Here is a 20,064-nt window from a genome sequence, read left to right as displayed (position 1 = left end):
CCTTTAAATAAGGATACACAAGAAAACAAAACAATTATAGATAATAAGTGTAAAAGGAACATAAGACAAATAAAATGAAAATGGTATAGAGTAGCTGAGGGTAGTAACAGAGCTAATTCAGGGAGGGTGGTTAGGAGAGACCATTCTAAAGAGTGACACTTGAGCTACAACTTAAATGATCCATCGAAAGCGGATTTGCAAAGATCTAGGTGAAGGACATCCCAGGGCGAAGAAAGAACTATTGCACAAGCCTACTGGGGAATATGAGTCAAAGCAGGATGGGGAAGAGAGAACACAGGACAGAGTGCTGAGAGCCCACCACTGAGAGGCAGGCAGTATCCAGTTCACACGGGGCCTTACGCAGGGCCAAGCCTGGACATTATTCTAAGATGCACGGAAACTATCAGATGATTTTAAAGAGCAGATGGCCATCATATGACTTGTATTTTAGAAATACTCTGACTGATGCCTCAAGAATGGATTATGGGTAGGGCAAGAGTAGACCCCATTGCAATCACCAACCATGAGATAAAGGAGGCTCAGACTAGAGTCGGAGCAAGACAAGGGTGAATGTGTGATTTATTTTGTAAGTAAAACTACCAAGACTTCCCAATGCAGTTGATGTTGGGAGTGAGGGCAACATAGAACTGACAATGACTTCTCCATCTAGTGATCTCAGCAACAGGGTGGATGGAAGTACCATTAACTGAGGTTGGGAGAAAAGTACATGGTCCTCTGTTCTCAGGACCCTGGAACTCAGGAGAGACAATAGTTCAGCTACTTGATGAGTTACCATGGCCTCTATGTGCTAGCCTAACAACTTAACACTTAGAACATTTTTATCATGAAAAAAAATAACTAAAAATTTCAACTATCTTATAAATGATCTTTTAAAACATGGTTATATTGAAAACAAAAAATAAAAACAAGTGCTACTTTAACCTCCAGTCCTGACCATTGCCCCAGCTGGTTTGACTAGGTCACCTTCCTCAGTAATAAGCTTAAAACTGAAACTCTTGGTTCAACACAAGTGCAATAACCATGGCTTGGATTTGGGTTTTTTGTTCTTTTAATTTAAAAAAAAAAAATTATGGAGATGGGAGGGGTGGGTGTTGTTAAGAAGAGGCAAGAGTTTAAGCAGGTGGGAGAGCAGGAGCAGATGCTTTTGTAAAGTGGCCTTGGAAATAAAGAAGCAGAGGCAAAGAAAAGCCAGGCCCAGGAAGAAAGTGCAACTGTCTGCTGCTGGGATGAAAGTGACACATGGGTCATCACAAGCAGTGCAACAGCTAGAGACCTCTGTGTCTTGGCAAGGCTGGCAGGATGGGGTGGGCTGGGGGGCTGTTGACATATCTGGATACCAGAGGATCTCTCCATTAGTCATACAGGCTAAATAGGAAAGGAAAAGGGGATCCCTGAGGTATTCTTATCTCAAGCATTCTGAACCCCTGGAAATAAATGCAAGCAAGAAATTAGAGTTAAGGTTTTACAAACATGAATAATCCGTAAGAGGCTTTTGATCCCTGTGTGGTCCACATCAAGACTTTAGGAGACGGAAGCCCAGATCTGAGCATAAACTGGGCTTCATGCATTTTAGAAAATTTCAAAATAAGAGTTACCTGATTAATCCTTGGAGAATTAACAGTATAACTTAAGGATGCTCACCATTTCCACACATTTTCTTCATCAGGGACTCGCAGGGACTTGTTTCTATGGCAGTGTACTCACACTGGCCTCTGCATCCAAAAAAATCTACCCTGGAGTTCTTCTGCATTTTCTTTCTGCTTGAACTTTGACCCTCCTGCCACTTTCCCAGCCTCTTAGCACTATGGGGTCACACCCTTTGTCATCACCTTCAGTCATGAAAAAGACATTATAAATCACCTTGCTAAGCAGTTGCTGTAGTTTTTTTTACATGAAATTGTTAAATTGAAACCAATAAAATCATTTTGTTCCATGACATATTACCCTTCAACTCAGTTCCTCTCGTGTTTTTACAAGGAAGGAAGGACTTCATCATTATTACTATGCTGGGTACCTCACTGCTAACAATAGGCTCCTGGCAGGACTGATATAATTTGGTCCCTTTGTCTAAGAACACTCTCCCCCGCTACCTTCCAATACTCCAAGAAGAGGCAGACATGAGAAGCCCACATTCTCAAAGTCTTGGCCTCCACGAGCACACACTCTTCCAAGAAAGATCCTCATAACATTGATATAGGTTGGTGACAATAACTGTCGCAATTCACTAACTCATCAGTAAAAACCAGACAATTTACTGAGTTTTTGACCTGCATTGTCGCAATATCATCTTAATTGGGAAATCCAATTTCCCACATTGGAATTGGCTATACAAAAGCAGTAATCTACTGCTTGCGGTCTCTAAATATCTATTACCTGGTAGCAGAGTCAGGTATTAATGATCTACACAGTCTGTACTTTTTCTAGTAACTCTCAACGCTTACTCTGTAGAAAACTACTTTCAGTCATGAGCACTGAGTTGGAGGTATCCTTCTGAAACCACAAGATTTGGGTCAACTCACCCAGGCAGGTATACCAGTAGGCTTAGGCTAAGTTACACAAAGATAACAGATAATTAGACTCTCCAAAATATCAGTGATTCACAGATATTTCTCACTAAGGCCACATGCCCATAACCTATCCATTGTCACTAGTTTCATGTCATCTTTGTGCTGGGACCACAGCTAAAGGAGAAATGCCACTCCAGAACATTGCCAGTTGATGAGAAAGAGGTGGAACCCTGTAACAGCTCTTCGAGCTTTTACTCTGAAATGGTACAGATCTCACATACATTCAGATTTCATTAGATCAAGGACATAGCAAATATTCTGAACAAGACCACACTGGAACAGGGTGGGGGATAGGGAGGTAGGGCGCAGCATAAGTCAAGGCATATGAGTTGTGAGTTGAATATTAACTTCACTTCATTTCTCTGAGTCTTTGTGTCCATGCTTACAAAATGGAGTTCATCTGGTGAACACTACCATTTTCCTCAAAGATTTACTGGAAAGCTCAAAGAGTATAAAATACATAAAAGGAGTTCAAAAAATTCAGAGCACTCTGTAAGTAGGAGGTATTATTTAATACTAATTGTAGTACTTTCTATGCCTGGCAGATTTTATGATGTATATGTACCACATTGCTCTTTATTCTTCAACCTAACCTTTTACTACTTTTTTACTAGAAAAAGTGTGAGTCTCTGTGTAGGCTTCAAATTCAAGAAGATCAGGAATAGACCACAACTACTGTACTTTCCTCAAGATACTACCTCTAACTGAAGCTAATGTATCAGAAACTATTTAAGACCAACCCATTGTCATCACAAAGATTAAAAAAAAAAAAAGTCACAGTACACCAGATTTCATAAAACACAAAAATCCAACTACAGCAATTTTCAAAATGGTGAATGTTCCCGTTGGAGCCAGACAAGGCAAAATGAAACAACCTCCTGTGAATTGTATCATAGCTGACAAAGGTTCTTATTACCTTCTATTGATTGGCCAGGAGTTCTGATATCTTCTCTATGGCAGTTTCTAAGGCAATCTCTGCAGAGCAGGAAGAGCCCTTAATACACTCTCTCTCTCCTGCTACCCAAGGAAGTTAAGAAAATTGAAAGCCTTTTGTGCTGCTTTTTCCACTGAAAGCCTGAATAGGCTCTTCAAGACAGTCTGGACAATGAGTGCAATATTTTGTTTTAATTTGCAAGCCAGTCTTGTTCATCATGGTTTGTACAATATGGGTCATCTTCACTCCATTTACTCCGAGTAAAAAATAACTTGCCTGAAGCAGTTCATACGTATCTACTCCTCTCTCTCTAGGCTACAGGGAGACAATGAACTCAGCCTCTGAGAGTCTCTGGTACCCAGGTGGCTCTGTGGTGAGCATCCCAGAGGATAACTCTGAGGACAGAAGCTGAGTAAATGGCCATACTGCATTTTACCATACCAAAGTGTGGTATCCATGGCTTTATATCCACCCAAAGCCACACACATACCCTCCTCCTATAGCTACAACCATATTTAATTCAGGCAAAGATCATTTAGTCTCAGGGAAAGTAAATCCTTATTCCAAACCCAGCCGTGGAACACAATTAGTGCAAGCCATTGTGCTTTGAGACAATCATCTGATTGGTGTAGGGGTGGATAGCAGGTAACCCAGGTCTAAAAAATAAGACAGCAGAAGTCTTCTGCATGGGGAGAGAGAGCCAAAGGAGGTTATAAAGGACATTCTAGGAGAACTTTCCTTAAACATATAAAGACAGAATCTTACACAGAGAAGGTTTTTAACCCCTACCCCTCTCTTCCTTGAGATACTGGTAGGAGGACATCATGCCTGGGGCCATGGCAGTCACAGGAAAACAAGCCCAAAGCCCAGGTGTGCTGAAGATGGCAGAATGGAAAGAGAGAAGGGTGTTTGCTCTAAATATTGATATTCACCCTACTTGGTTCTCAGTGCCTCCCATCCAATGTCCAGGATCCGACCCCTGTTTTTTTCCCCTGAGTTCTATTCTTAGACAGTAAATGGGCTCTAATGTTTAGTCAGCTTTTTCTTAGGTGTTATCCTTGAACTTGTGGAATGTTCCCATGATTACAGAGAACTGATTGAAGCCCAAGAATATCACCATGTCCCAAGGTGGTCCCACAGTATACACTGGCCCAATGCCCTGAACCCACAATGAACTGAGAAACATGTTCAAGAAAACAGGGATTGAGACCTAAAATTGCTCAACAGAACCAATAAAATAAGGCTTCACACACAAAGTGAGTGAGTGATAGTCGCTCGGTGCGTCCAACTCTGCGACCCCATGGACTGGAGCCCACCAGACTCCTCTGTCTATGGAATTCTCCAGACAAGAATACTGGAATGGGTTTCCATTTCCTTCTTCATCACACACAAAGGGTAGGCATAACATGGCACCTCATAAAACTGATTCTATGTAACAAAAATGAGGACAAAATCGGAATCCCAAACAGCATTCATGCCAGCTATTTCCTCCCAGATTCTGCCAGGTCTCAACAGCTAAGGGGAGTCAGGAATGGTGGGCACACTGCTTCCAAAAGACAACCAAAATGTCTGCCAATGACAGAATCAGGATTCAAATTATTTTGAGGTTCCTTCTATCATTTTTATAATTGTTGAGTTTTGGGGCTCCAAAATCACTGCAGATGGTGATTGCACCTATGAAATTAAAAGACGCCTACTTCTTTGGAAGGAAAGTTATGACCAACCTAAATAGCATATTTAAAAGCAGAGACATTACTTTGCCAACAAAGGTCCGTCTAGTCAAGGCTATGGTTTTTCCACTAGTCATGTATAGATGTGAGAGTTGGACTATAAAGAAAGCTAAGCACCAAAGAATTTGAACTGTGGTGTTGGAGAAGACTCTTGAAAGTCCCTTGGACTGCAAGGAGATCCAACCAGTCCATCCTGAAGGAAATCAGTCCTGGGTGTTCACTGGAAGGACTGATGCTGATGCTGAAACTCCAATACTTTGGCCATCTCATGTGAAGAGTTGACTCATTGGAAAAGACCCTGATGCTGGGAGGGATTGGGGGCAGGAGGAGAAGGGGACGACAGAGGATGAGATGGCTGGATGGCATCACTGACTTGATGGACATGAGTTTGAGTAAACTCCGGGAGTTTGTGATGGACAGGGAGGCCTGGCATGATGCAGTTCATGGGGTTGTAGAGTCGGACACGACTGAGCGAATGACCTGGACTGAACTGAACTGATCCCACATATAGCAAAAGGCAAAAAGCTAAATTTTTCAGACCATTACCTGGCTTGTGGGATTTTTTCATGAAGAATGACGAGAATAATGTTCTTTTTTTTTTAATTTTTAAAGTTACATTAATTTTCTGACAAAAACACAGAATAGTGTAAGGTGCAATACAAAACAGGACAAGGTACAATATAAAAATAAATGTTAACATTAAACATTGAAATTAATAATCCTCTTTCTCAAAATTGATGTCTTGATAACATGATATTACGGCAAGATGAAAAGTTGCATAGCTAAAGGGCAACTTCATTCTCCCAAGTGACATGTCTCCCAAATCAAGTTCAGTAAACAAAAGAAAAAGAACTGTAGAAAAAAGTGGGGGAGGAACTATGAGACTTATACTGTATTGCCAATGAGAACCAAAAGAGTAATGAAGAAAATCTTCCATAAGAAATGGAAAACAGAGGATACCTAACAGGTTCTGAACACTAACAGTAATTAGACACATTTCCTTAACAACTGACAAGGTCTTTAGTCAGCCAACTGTAAAGCAGAAGTCAATGACATAAAACAGCAGAATGGAAAGAAATTTACCATTATTGTCATCAATTGTCCTCACCTTGAACGTACCTGATCTACTTGAGAACCAAAGCAGCAGAGGATAGTGACCAAGACATTGCCGCATTTATTCCAGTTGTGACATCCACATTCCTGATTAACAGATCCCCAAGGTTCAATATATTGTTAGTAAAGATGACAGGAGTACGTGGGTCCAACCAGGACAGAGAAACAGCCTAGCATCAATTTGCCTATAACAATTTCTCTAAACCAACAGGAGGGAACCAGTGAGCACTGGAGAAATGAAAGATCTTAGATTTTAGGGCATTTTACATGTAAGTGGAGAAGGCAATGGCAACCCACTCCAGTACTCTTGCCTGGAAAATCCCATGAATGGAGGAGCCTGGTAGGCTACAGCCCATGGGGTCGCAAAGAGTCGGACATGACTGAGCGACTTCACTTCACTTTCACATGTAAGTCCAGGGTCAGACATAATTTCTGACCCTCTGGTTTGTTAAAGGAGCAGGAGTATGCAATACTTGCCACCAGAGTCCTAAGCATGGAAAGAGGGGTTCACATAAGACAGAGGAGTTGTTCAGCTTTGTAAAGGAGAAAAGGGGGTCACCGATGCTTGAGGCCACCAACCTACTCTAATGACATCAATTCATGTGCAAAAGTTATGAGTCCATCCGTCACTGGGGCTTTTACAAGAGTTTGGGGATTATTAATAGCAACACATAACCTTGGCAGAGGAAGATGATGGCAATTGGGTAGAAGTTAGCATCAAAGCATCCATTCAAAAAGAGAATCCACTGCATAACATTGAACTGAAATTGAAGATGATGATCTTCCCAAATAAGACAACATAAGATGAGGTATTTAGAGTTTTCCTGGTGATTATTAAATATAGTGACAGTAGAACATGGGATCTGATATGGCTCTACTGCTTTTGTTACTTTGCTGGGTTTCACAACTTCAAAAGTCTTGCTATTACATGCTACTAAGCAGTCTGGCAGGAGGAGAGTATCCTAGGCAGTTGACAATTTCTTCTAGGATCCCACAGGACCAGAACCAAGGGAAGGCTTTCAATCTTCAGCCATATCTACCAGGAATACATTCCTCACAAGTTGATTATATTAAATAGCTCACTTACCTTCACAGTAGGCAGAGTCTCCCTGGACAGAAATGTAACCATTCTTGCACTCACAAGTAGCTTTGGTATTCCAGTTTTTGCACTCTGAGTTTTCACCACATTTAGGTCCTTCAGCACAAAAGTTATGACCTAGAAGAAACAAATAAAATTTTACATCAGGAAAGAGGAGAATATAAGACTTCCAAATAATAAAGCATGAGACACTGTTATTATATGTCAGCATATATGAGAATATGCCGTGGCAATATGCAAAGATAAATTTGCATATCCATAAAGAGGAATAAAAATCTTTGGACCATCCCATACCTGAGAATTTTCTCTCCTAATGCACAAACTTGCTGAAGTTATTCCTTTTTGAAAGCTTTTATCCATGTTGATCCTGAACTTTCTTTCCACTACCTTCTTACGTGACTAGCCTTTTAAATGGTTTTATTACAAAATTTATGATACATAGGAAATATATAAAATGAATATATATGAATATATCTGATAAAATTAATACAAAAAGTATTGTCAGTACCTATTTATTAAACATCCCCAAAGAATCTCCCTCTCATCCATCAGAGACAACTACCCTAACAATTGTGTTAATTACTCCCTTACATATTTCTGTATGCTTTACCATATATAGGTATGTATTTCTAAATAATAGATTATTTAGTTTTGGCCATTTTGAACTTCACCTGTGAAATCATACTGTACCATATCCTCTATGACGTATGTTTTTTTTTTTCCTGTTCATTCATATTGATGCCTGTGGCTATCATTCATCAGTAGTATATAATATTTCATAGTATAAATATTCCACAATTTATATATTATACTAAGTATTGACATTTGAGTTATTTGCAGGTTTTGAATTACTAGCACGGCTGCAAGAAACGTTCTTGAACATGTTTCCTGAGGCACACTTTTTAAACCACATGTTTTACATTTCTTTGCCCAAGAGTCTTTCTTGAATCTAAGACATTCCCTCAGAGATAGTTACTTTTCCTCAATATATTCTTCATAAGTTCCTTTAGTGAAGATAAATTTGACAGTAACTATGCTCAATTTTAATTTATCTAAATATGTCCTTTGACAACCCTCCTACTTGAAAAACAGCTTTACTAGGTACAGAGCTATTTTGCCTCAACATTTTGAAGACATCCCATTGTTTCTGGCTTCTGTTATAACTTTTGGGAAGTCAGTTGTTAGCCTAACAGTCATTTCATAGTATGTGACAAACCTTTTCTCTGTGACTTTTAAGATCTAATTTATTTGGTTGGTTAGTTGATGAGCTTTGTCTTGTTCCATATTCATTAACTCTAAGGTTTTTAGGTGTGAATTTATTTTTATTTGTTCTTCCTGGGATTCCTTGGGATTCTTAAACATAAAGATTAGTTAAATCTTTTATCAGTTTGGAAAATTCTCAGGTATTTTCTCTTCAAACATTCTCTCTTCACCATTGCCTCTAATCGCTCTTTCTAGAATTATAATGAGATTACTATTCTCCCTTCTTTCTTAAGCTCTCCTCCATGTTACTCCTACTTGCCTTAATATTCCCAACTCTTTTTTTCTATGCAGAATTCTGTTTAACTTCTAGATGTATACTTCGGTCTCTTAATTCTCTCAAGTAGTGTCATATTGTCTCAGTCATCCACATCATTTTTATTTTACTTGATTTTTTTTATTTTCTAGAATTCAGTTTCTTTTTAAATCTCCTTGGTCAAATGTGTAATCTCTCATCCTTTCCTCTTTTAATTTCTCCCTTTTAAAAACATATTAGTCATATATTTTACACATACAACTCCAACATCTTCAGTCTTCTGATTTTAGTTTGTTTCACTGAGTATCCTGCATGGGTACTGTTTTCTTGTGTTTTGAGTGATTCTTTTATGATTCTTTGTGAGCTCATATTTTTTAGGATTTAATCTGCAGGAATTATTTGAGGTTTGGGCTTGAAAACTGTACTTCTTCAGAGAGGATCTGGGTTTGCTTTTGTCAGGTGCCCGAGGGAACTATCAACCTACAATCACTTTAAACTACATTTTGCCTTGGGACATGGACTGAGCCACACAGGCAGAATAAATTTAGATTCTAAGCTTTCAGGAATGCAGACTTTTCTCTCCCATACTCCCTATCTACAGTCAAGACTGACAAGCAAGTCTCCTCTTACAGAGTAGGTTTTTCCTAGTCACCCACCAAGGATTTACCCTTCAAGATTCTTTATGCAAGCCTCAGGCTTCTCCTCCTGTCTGCTTAAACAGTAGTCCATTAGAAGCCAGATTCTACCACCAGGGATTAAAAATTGACCTCTGGGCAAATGCCAACTCCAGTGTGCTTACTTATCTCAATGGAATCAACCTTTTTCAACATTTCTGGTCTCTCGACTTTTTTTTTTTTCCCCATCCTACCTCTATTACCAATTCTACCAATCTCCCAACCCTCAAAAAATTTTATATATTATGCATTTTTATGTTATACTCACCATGGGAATTGTGAAGTTCATATATAACAAGATATATAAAAAGTGCTTTATCATTTTTAACTCATACATTTTAGCAAATAATAACCACACTGCTATATCACATACTGCAGTCTCATAGAAAACAAGTGATCTTGGAGAAGAGATCTAACTCATAATTCAGGGTCTACACTAATAAATACAATAAGTCACTTTGCCTATCTAGGTACATATTCCAAGAAAGGACATCAGTGATTTTCACACTATTCCTCAGAGTCTTGGGCACAGCTGAGTTGTTGGTCAGAGCGCAAGTCCCCCCGCCCTGATTCAAATAGAATAGCTTTGCTTTTATACTGTTGAAACAGTGATTATGTGAACAACAGTTTCTGGTTTAAAAACAATATAGAAAGCACTGAACCATATAAACTCCAAGTTTAATTCCTTTTGGTGATAACATCCTAGAATGTTCTTCCTTTGAGACATAATTTTAAACCAACATTTAGACCAAAGAGTATAGAAGATAATAACTCCTATTAAACAATAATAGTCATGCACCTATGTCTGGCATTATACTAGATGTTTTAAATGGGGCTAATTATATACCTTATTAATTTGTGTCAAACAAGTTAAATGGGCTAATTCATAAAGCACTTAGAGCAAATCTTGATACCCACTAGGAGGTAACTATTTGTTAGCCACTGTGATAAGAATGATAATGATTATGATAACAGTACTGCTGACAATGATGGTTAAAGTTCAAATATGATAACAGTGTTATCCTCAGCTTCAAGATAAGAAAGGAGAAGCTCAAACTCATTAATATCTAGCTAATAAGTGGACATGCCAAGATTCTAAACTATGTCTGATGAACTCCAAGGCCCATATAATTTGTTTTTTTCTATATCCTCTCACATAGCAGAAATATTTTTTTTTAAAAATTGAAAGATGTAGACACCACTTGTGATGTCAGAAAGTGGATCCAAAGGTTGAGGGGAGCATAATATCATATCCAGCCTCAGTATCTGACCTGTTAACCGGTGACTGCCTCAGTCAAAATCAGAGTAAAAACTTGTTGGAAATGTGAAACCTCTGTCAGCCAAGAACACTTCTACAAGGACTTAAAAGGCTTATAATAACCATTAAAGTACTTGATGTTTCTGTTATCAAAAGGACTATTTTTAGGTATCATAGCTTTCTTTGCCAGAGGAAGTGCCTGGACTTCCCTCCCCACATCACAATTGATCAACAATTAAGTTGTCACATTTTCTTTTATTATAAAGTTTGACTCAATGTCATATGAACATTCTTTGTTGCATGACTTTTTTTTTCCCTAGGATATGCAACTGTCCTTCACTTTCCACAAACATTGGATAGCCTGGAACAAAGCCCCTCAAACCCTGTTGACTTTCCAACGCACATCTCTCTAGCAGACACGTGCCGTGTCAATTCACAATGCAGAGAGTTGGGTCAAATGTATTTCAAAGACAATGAAGGGCCCATGAGACAGATTAACGGTATGGACAAATCCACTTTGGGCCTCACCATTGTATCAAAAACATGCTTTCTTCTTCTTCTTTTTTAATTAATGCAAAATTTAAAATTTTTTAATTCATTCAAGCAGTATTTATTCTGTACCTGCTTGCCTTTCTGCATGAGTGAATAATCATCTACTCAATATTTACAGGGATGCAGCACTATGCAAGATCCTGGGGGCAATGTCAAGGTGTTTGAGACATTCCATGACCGCAAGAGAATTAGAAACTCTAAGGTGAGGTAAGCCAAACACAGGAGTAGATAAGTAAGATGTGAGCAGTACAAATTATCATAGTGTTCCAGAGAAGAAGAAATCCCTTCTAGCTGATGCAAAACTTGACCTATGACTCATCACAGGTGGAAACTTGTGCAAGACAAAGGATCTGCAAGACACAGATCCCAATGGGAGGAATGGGACTCCAACCCTTGAGGAAGAAGGGTAAGTTTGAAGAACCTCAAATAATCTGGCACAGTTGTAACAAGAATGATTAACATTTATCAAGCACAAAATATATGCTAGGTGCTCAGTAAAGTGTTTCAGATGCATTATTCCACTTAATTCTATTAACAATCCTATGAAACTGGAATTATTACCCTATTTCACAGATGTGGCACTAACTCAGAGAACTTAGTGCATGAGTGAAATTACACAGAGCCACGATCCAGGTGCGACTGATGCCAGGCTTCTTAATCAAAAAGCAACAATTTTATAAGCAGTCTACACTCCAAAGGATAAAAAAGATATCGTTTCTTTTTTGCATGCCTAGATTCAAGCAGATTACATTTTAGATTTCTTTTTCATATATATATACACACACACACATATACAAGCATGTACACATGGCTGGGCAATTTTAAATATTCTTTTAAAACACTAACTCTAATCACTCCAACTTCTTCAAGTCAAGGTCTATGTCTGACTCATTTCTTTCGGCTAAAAGCTTCCCACACAAGGATAGCTGTCTGTGGAGAAGGATGGCTTATAGATGGATGGGAAAATCGACAGGTAGAAATATGGGTGGTTAAATTAATGAATGAATAAAGATATGGATGAATCTACAGTGGTATTTTAATGTCCTCTCTTGAGCAACTAGAAGGCCAATGGGACTGGTTTTCTAGTCACCATTTTTCTTTAAACATTTTTACTGAAGTACAATTTACATACCATAAAATTTACCTATTGTAAAGACAAACTGATGATTTCTAGTAAACTCACACAGATGCACAGTAAATCACCACAATCCAGTCTTAAAACACTTTCATCACCCCAGCTGGTCATATTCATTCTTCAAAACCACCCCAAGATAGCTGGCTGCCAAGTCATAAATCCTCAATCAACTTTCCACATTTCAAAATCTTTCTAAAGGTTTAGTCTTTCTTATCTGATGTCTGAAAAGCATGACACTTAAGTTACAGATCCTTCCCTTCAGGATATCTGTCTTCAGTTGCCACATACAGTCTTTTCCTCTAGTCCTCTTACTAACTCTTGGTACAATATTTTCTTCAGCAGCTGGCTATCAATACAGATTGATACATGAGATTCTTCAATGTTTCCTTCTTTCTTTAATCAATATCTTTTTCCCCCAGAATTAGAAGCTGTGACCAGACTGTAGAATACACACACATATGCATACACACATACTCAAGATTCATGTTCTTTTACTTGAATATTTTAATAAATGAATCTGGAGTCTCTGGGGGCTTCCCTCATAGCTCAGTCGGTGAAGAATCTGCCTGCAATGCAGAAGATCTGGGTTCGATTCCTGGGTCAGGAAGACCCCCTGGAGAAGGAAATGGTAACCCACTCCAGTATTCTTGCCTGGAAAATCCCACGGACAGAGGAGCCTGGTAGGATCCAGTCCATGGGGTCGCAAGAATCAGACACAACTTAATGACTAAACCACCACCAGAGTCTCTGTAATTATCATCCTATAATGAGAAGCACACAAAGCAACATCATCTAAATAGCAGTGGTCCAAAGACAGAGAACACTTTTGTTATAAAAGTTGCTGTTTGTTGACTTTTTCCAATTTGCCAGGCACAACAACTCTAAAGATTATTATTATTCTTACTTTACAGATTAGGAAAATGTGGTTGGGATTATTTTATCCAAGGTAACACAGCCAGGAAGTGGCAGAGTTATGATTTAACTCAAGTTCTTGTTAAGACCACTAAGAAAATTATTATTCTATGATTTAAAAACCTCAGAGCATAGATGACTACTAATGACTATTCTCTGATGATGTTTGTAGATCTCTATGCACAATAAAATTTTCAAAGAGGCCCATTTAGGACCCAACCCCAGGTTCTGCCAATCTGTTCTTAAGAAAAATTGAAATAAGGTCAAAGCTTGTGCCCAATCTCTTCTGGTCTCTGGTTAAGAACATTCACCCTGCTCTAGAAGCAATAATAAAGGCTCACACAGCCCTCTACAAACATAGCAAGTAACACTGTCTTGTATACCCCACTTTACATATTTTACATCATTATAGCCACGGCCCACTTGACATTCAATTTGGATGACCTCAGAGTTGCCTCATGGCTCACCCAGCTGAAACTGCACTCTTGATCTTAAATCTGATATCCATGCTCTCCAAGTTCTCCATATCAATCTACAGCACTTTTATCCACTTAAACCAGCGTGTTTTTTTTTTTTAAGGAGTCATCTTTATCCTCTCTCTTTAAATACTGCCCCTTCCCAAGTTCTATTCATTTCATTTTATGAATATCTCTGGAATCTCTTTTTCCTCCACTCCACAGCAGTAAAAAAAAAACCCTACTCCAAACTATTATTTCTCAAAAAGAAAGCACCTCATTTGCCTTCCTGTTCCCCATTTTGCTTGTCTCTAATCCATTTTCCCCACAAACAAATCCTTTTAAAACATAGATTGGATCATGTCACTCATCCCCTTAAAAGTCTTCTCCCGGAGGACTTTCCATTTTCTCAAGAAAAATGCAAAATTCTTAACTCTGATTTGAAATGACAAACAAGGCTCTCCTCTCCCTCTCTCATTCCTCCCCAAGTGTATCAGCCTTTATTTGAATTCCTCTAGTACTCCAATCTCTTCCCTGATTCAGAGTCTTTGCAAGCTTGTCCCACCAACTCAGAACCTATGACACATTCCTGCCAGAATAATTTCTACTCAGTTGTCAAGTCCCAGCTTAAATATAATCTATTCAGAGAAGGCTTTCTTGTCCCTCCAGACTAAAGAAAACCCTATTACTCTCTCCGATACTACTCTCTTCTTGTTCATAGCAGGTAGCACAGTACTAATTACATGTTCATTTCTGTGCTTATTTGTTGAATGTCTGTTTCCACATTAGAAGCTCACTTCTTCAAGGGAAAGGACTCTACATGTTTGTTTCTCTTGCGCCTAAGGCAATATCCAGCACATGATAAACACTCAAGAAATATTTGTAGAGTTGATGACTAAACCCTCTGTCTTCCAAAAGTAAAATTAAAAGAGTGCTTTAAAATGAATAAACCAAGACTCAAAGATGTTAATTACCTTCTTTGTGGCCTTGCAGCTAGTAGGAAATGCCTAAAAGATATATATAGACTCAAATATGATTCTAACGCCCAGTCTCTCTCCACCACTCTACATGATGTCCCGGCCATGATTTTACTCATTAAGGGACATTCAAGGAATTCTGACCTGACCCGAAGAGACCACTATTCCATCACTCAGCATTTTCTAGTCCATGACATGCCTTGAATCTTTCCAAAGGAATAAACCATGTTTCTTTCTCCAGGATACAGCCCACTATTACTTTGTGGCTTGGGGACTTAAAGTCGAGAGAGAAATAACACCATACAACAGAACACCATTCTTGGATGAGATACCAAAATGAGTAATATCCATTTGGAGCTTAGTTACACTTGAGTGGTGGAAATGAGCAGATGCTCCGAGGAAGACACACAATCTGCTGAAATGGAATTCCAGGTTTTACTCCAACCACTTCCTTAATTTTAGTTCCTGGCAGAGATGCCATTCATTTGTTTGACAAATATTAAGCCCCATGATGTGTGTCCAGCCACTGTCCTAGAAAATTGGGATAAAACAAAAATGCCATAAACAGCATAAACATTCCCTCATTCATTTAACACTTGGGATGGCTATTGTTGAGTATTGGGTTACAGGAGATGTGATGGAGAGGCGTAAGGTGCTTCCAAAATGTTATCACAGAGAGGCCCTAACACAAGGTATCAAAAGGAGATTTGAGGGATGAGTGAGGTTGGCTGGACAAGGCACAGGATTTCCAAACAGAGGGAGCAGCATGTGTCCACAACATGCTCAAAGAAATTGAAGAAAAAACATAAAAATGTGGAGGTCATATTTTCTCCTTTCATTGGGAGACGTCTACAATTTGGACTCCCCCTCATGACCCTGATCTAGAATCTTTCAATACCAGTGAAAGACCAATAACACTTATTAAAAAAAAAAAAAAAAAACTCTTTGGTTTCTTTAAATCCATTGGCTTAACTACATATAAAATCCTTGCCCATCATAGTGAAGCCCCCACACTGCCATTCTCCAGATCCCTCTCTGTAACCTTTCTAATCACAGCAAACCATCCACTCTTTCTGCCAACAATGGATAAGCATCTATATGATTTACTACCGTGATTTCTTCCACAGCAAGGAATGAATAGGTCACTACTCAAGAGCAGGATTTAGTTTCCCTAATATAAAGTCTGATTCCACATAGAGCATCACTGCTTGCTCTCAATCACCTGCCCCTAATATATCTCCCAGAAGGCAAGCAGGTTACCTTTGAAATGATGGACGATCTGAAAATACACCCCAGATTTCCCCACCCTAACTCAAATCCTAGAAAGCCAATAACCCTCACGTCACTGCTGCTTGCCCAACCTTGAAAGTCACAAAGAGCAAAGGTACACTGAGGACAATATACTCCAATGGACCTAGTTGGTATGGAGACAGCTCCACCCATGGACTGGCCCTAGAGGAGGACTAAGGCCCAAAGGTTCTTTATGAGAACCAGATGCCCTAGTGTACTTCACAACCAACATACACACCACAGAAGCCTGGGCCCTGCAGGGGTGAGGACATTCCTTCAGCTTCTACGAACAGAGGGTTGTGACATCATGGCAGAGGTTGTGACCTGCTAGAGACAGAGCTCTCTGGATTCTCATAAGTTCTTAGAAACACATGGTTTTTCGACAGTAATCACACTTAAGGGTCTTCTAGTCCAAGGCAGCTTGGCCTTAATTTCAAGTCTTCTCTCTGGGGTAATGTGCCTCCTTCCCCAGACTCGTTGGGCCTGGATCCACTGCAGCACTTTTAACAGAACAGAATTCATGGGCTCCCCGAGACTCTCTCCTCCAAATGCCCTGTGTTCCCAGCCTCAGTAGTTGAAAAATACAGACCTGGCTTTCCAGTGCCCACCATGGTCCATGGCTGCAGGGATTTTTCTATCAATAGGCAGAGCATCTAGCCCATCTACAAACTGCCTGCTCCTCTATTTAGGCACTAGTTTACCTTCTCATTAAGTGCCTCTTTTCTAAGTCTCTTTTTATCTCCATTACACTGAAATCCTATAAAACCCATTTCAATTACAAATTCACCTAAGATGATGACAAAGACTAGAAAAAAAGAAAATCATGCACCACCAAGACTCTTTGGGAGGATTTAATTGAAGGGCATAAAGCCTTAAATAGTACAAATAATCTCAACTAATTTCAGCCCAAGCCAGATGACAAGGCAAGTGAGCATGAATTAAAATTACAGATAAACACGTTGGGAACAGATGTTGAAAAGAACTTTTTCTCCAACACTGAAAATCTTCAACATGCAGCAAAACCCTCCAGAGTCATTGGCAACATTCAAGATTCAATTAGAGCTGTTTATGAAAGGGATAAAACCCTGAGGAGTGTGTCAAGAATTCTGGGGTGGGCCAAACGACTGTGGTGTTTTCCTGGAGCGATCCTGAGAATACATGGTCAAGTTGGCTTTTTTTTCCCCCGTTAAGTGAGAACACTAGCAATTCACATGCAATCTTTCTGCTGGGGTTACATCCATGCTTTTATTGCTTCTTCCCAGGCAGAAGCATAGATGCTATTCCAGTACCCACTCCCCCTTCTCCACCCTCGTGGCCTTACACTTAGGTAGATGGGCTCCTGCTATAGTCATTACCTCAAGGTAATGATGAGGATAAACAAATTTTGTGCTTCTGGCACAAACCGACCAGAGGCATCAGAGAGAAACTACAGCAGTGATTAGGGCTGTTCTGGGTGGTGCTGCTGGTGACTAAGACCTTGGATGCCAGCAATTGCAAAGTCACCTTCCCCTGCCAATATCCATTACCTTGACTCTTTTTCTGTGTGTCTCCCTATTTGTCCTGCAGTTCTGTCCCTAAAAGCCTTCTGGCTGTACCAGGAGCCCTGTGGATTTAACCACATGTCAGCTGATTACTTTTTCTTTAAAGGGTAGAAAAATTATTTACAGCATTTGTCATGACCCAAGGTTTGAGGAGTAAGGTGTCCATGCAAAGAGTCCAGACAGCAGTTCAGCTGATACAATGAACAATGTAAATCAGTCAGAGTCTGTTATTCTTAACTGGAAGGTCTTAGGTCTGATCTCCCCAAAGAGAAAAACTCAGTATTAAACTATAGTCTCCTTGAACAGAAGTGAGGGGATGGGGAGAGCTGTATCATCGTACTATTACACAAAAAAACAGACTCAGTTAAAGAAAAAACACTTCATAATCAAGCCAACAAGTTATGTCTTGAGGAACCAAGTTATAAGTCCACAGAATGAGCCTTAACACTGTTCCGTAGATGAGACAACGCCTTCAGCCGGTGCCAACTACAAATTGGCACTTGCCATCCACCTCTACAAGGACTAGATCATCTGCTGCTGCTGCTGCTGACCTTCAACCCCCTCTGAAAGGAGTTCAGGGTGAAGAGCAGGAATCAGGCACTCTGTGCCCTGGGAACAACTGACAGAACAGGTCTTCAGATCGTTAGATGCTTTCAGGAGTCGATTAATGAGCCCAATTCTTGTATCTCCTCATATCTAGAAAAGCATTGAAATCCTTCATGGTGACGACTGTTTCTCATGACTAGCAAACAGCTTCATGAGACTAGTACTGAAACCTTCCGGAAAAACATATGCATTTTACTCCCCCTTCACCAAAATCATATACATAGTGACCTATCCACCCTGCCTCTTTGGAGCAGGTTCTGAGAGTTATCTGAGGTGCTGCATTCTGGGCTGCAGTCCTCACTTTGCCCCAAATAAAACTTAAATTGCAACATTTATGTTGTGCATTTTTTAAAGTCGACACTGGTACTAAAAGTAATTTCATTCAAGGTCATCGGCGTGAAAATGACAGGATTATTCTAAATGGTATGAACATATCTTCATCCCTCCTTTTTCTCCTACAATTACAGAAACAATTCATAAAATGTGGTCATTAAAACAAGCATTATTTTTTAAAAGTTGGATAGCTTTATGGATTTGATTTAATCAGTCAGCTGGGGCAGCGGCAGGGGGGAGGTCAGAAAGGAAAAACACCCTCTCTGCCTTCTCAAATTTCAGTCCAAGCCTAATGAAAATAAACCTTGGAGAACTTCCGTCTCCAAGCAGGCATGAGGAAGGTTTTGACTCAGACTTCTGAGGAATGTTACTGAGCGGTGATTTCCCTCAGACTAATGACCTGACATTCCTAGTAAGACAGAGAGCGATGATAAATATGCTAATTAAAGGGCCTTCAGTGCAGGTTTTGAAAGAGGGAACAGCCACGTCTGTGTCTGTAATCAATACCATCAGGGTGGCAGAAACCACACAGCTGAAATCACACCACACCAATGTGCTCAACCCCGAAATACCAATTTCAGGTCACGGGAGTCCCAGCTCTCTGCTTGCACACTACCTGCCAATCAAGACTCTTTCAAATCCACAAAGCAAATGGAACAGCCCTTCCATATGCAGGACAGAAATGACTTTACATAGAAATTGAATGTTTCTCACCTTTTCATTACTTTCTGTTTTTGAGAGGGGCAAGGAGGAGGCGGGAGAGGAGAACTGAATAACATGCCTTCAAAGAGGCCCACCAGGCTTTCCTCATCTTGTCAGAAGCAAAATTGTCCAGTCGCAACCCCCCCGCCACACCCCATTTATCTTCCAAGAGAGAAACAAGAACACAGAGGAAAAGGTAAAAGACAAACAGAAATCAAAGGGGAAAAATATTTCCCAGAGTATTGTGAGAGAACCTTAGGCTACTTCCAAGGATGCTCTTGGGAAATAAATTGAAATTAAGAGACAGTAAGATTCATGGGCAGCACAGGTCAAGATAATGGACATTTGAGCTCATCTGGATGAATTTTTGTTCATCATATAAATTTTATATTTTTATGAAAAAGAACACCCCACTGCCCAAAAATCCTTTTCTTTTTCTGACTGTCTAATGTGCAGAATAAGCCTAAGTATGTGTACAAGTGGACAAAATGTTCTGGGTTCCTCTCTTGTAACGGGTCAGTGGGGAAGGGGCTAATGACAGTAAATGGTGCTGAAAAGGGCTTCAGTCAAAAATAATGCTTTTCTCATTCCAGGGTCTGAATTCTGAGATTGGCATAAGTAGAAGAATCCTAAGAGAATCCGTATGCCC

At 39.6% G+C, this 20,064-nt stretch overlaps 1 protein-coding gene across 2 annotated transcripts in view; it reads right to left on the bottom strand.

Moving 5' to 3' along the window:
* The window catches only part of NELL1 (neural EGFL like 1), a 1,027,621-nt gene that overhangs the window by 725,376 nt on the left and 282,181 nt on the right, over positions 1 to 20,064 (bottom strand). For both annotated transcript variants that reach the window (XM_043875125.1, XM_043875116.1), the window contains exon 12: positions 7,453 to 7,581. In XM_043875125.1, coding sequence (XP_043731060.1) covers positions 7,453 to 7,581 — 129 coding nt within the window. The remainder of the gene's footprint in view (positions 1 to 7,452; positions 7,582 to 20,064) is intronic.

The sequence above is a fragment of the Cervus elaphus genome, chromosome 2 (genome assembly GCF_910594005.1).
Source record: "Cervus elaphus chromosome 2, mCerEla1.1, whole genome shotgun sequence".
NCBI classification, from domain to species: domain Eukaryota; kingdom Metazoa; phylum Chordata; class Mammalia; order Artiodactyla; family Cervidae; genus Cervus; species Cervus elaphus.
The sequence above is the reverse complement of the archived record's forward strand: the minus strand, read 5'-3'. Positions and strand labels throughout refer to the sequence as shown.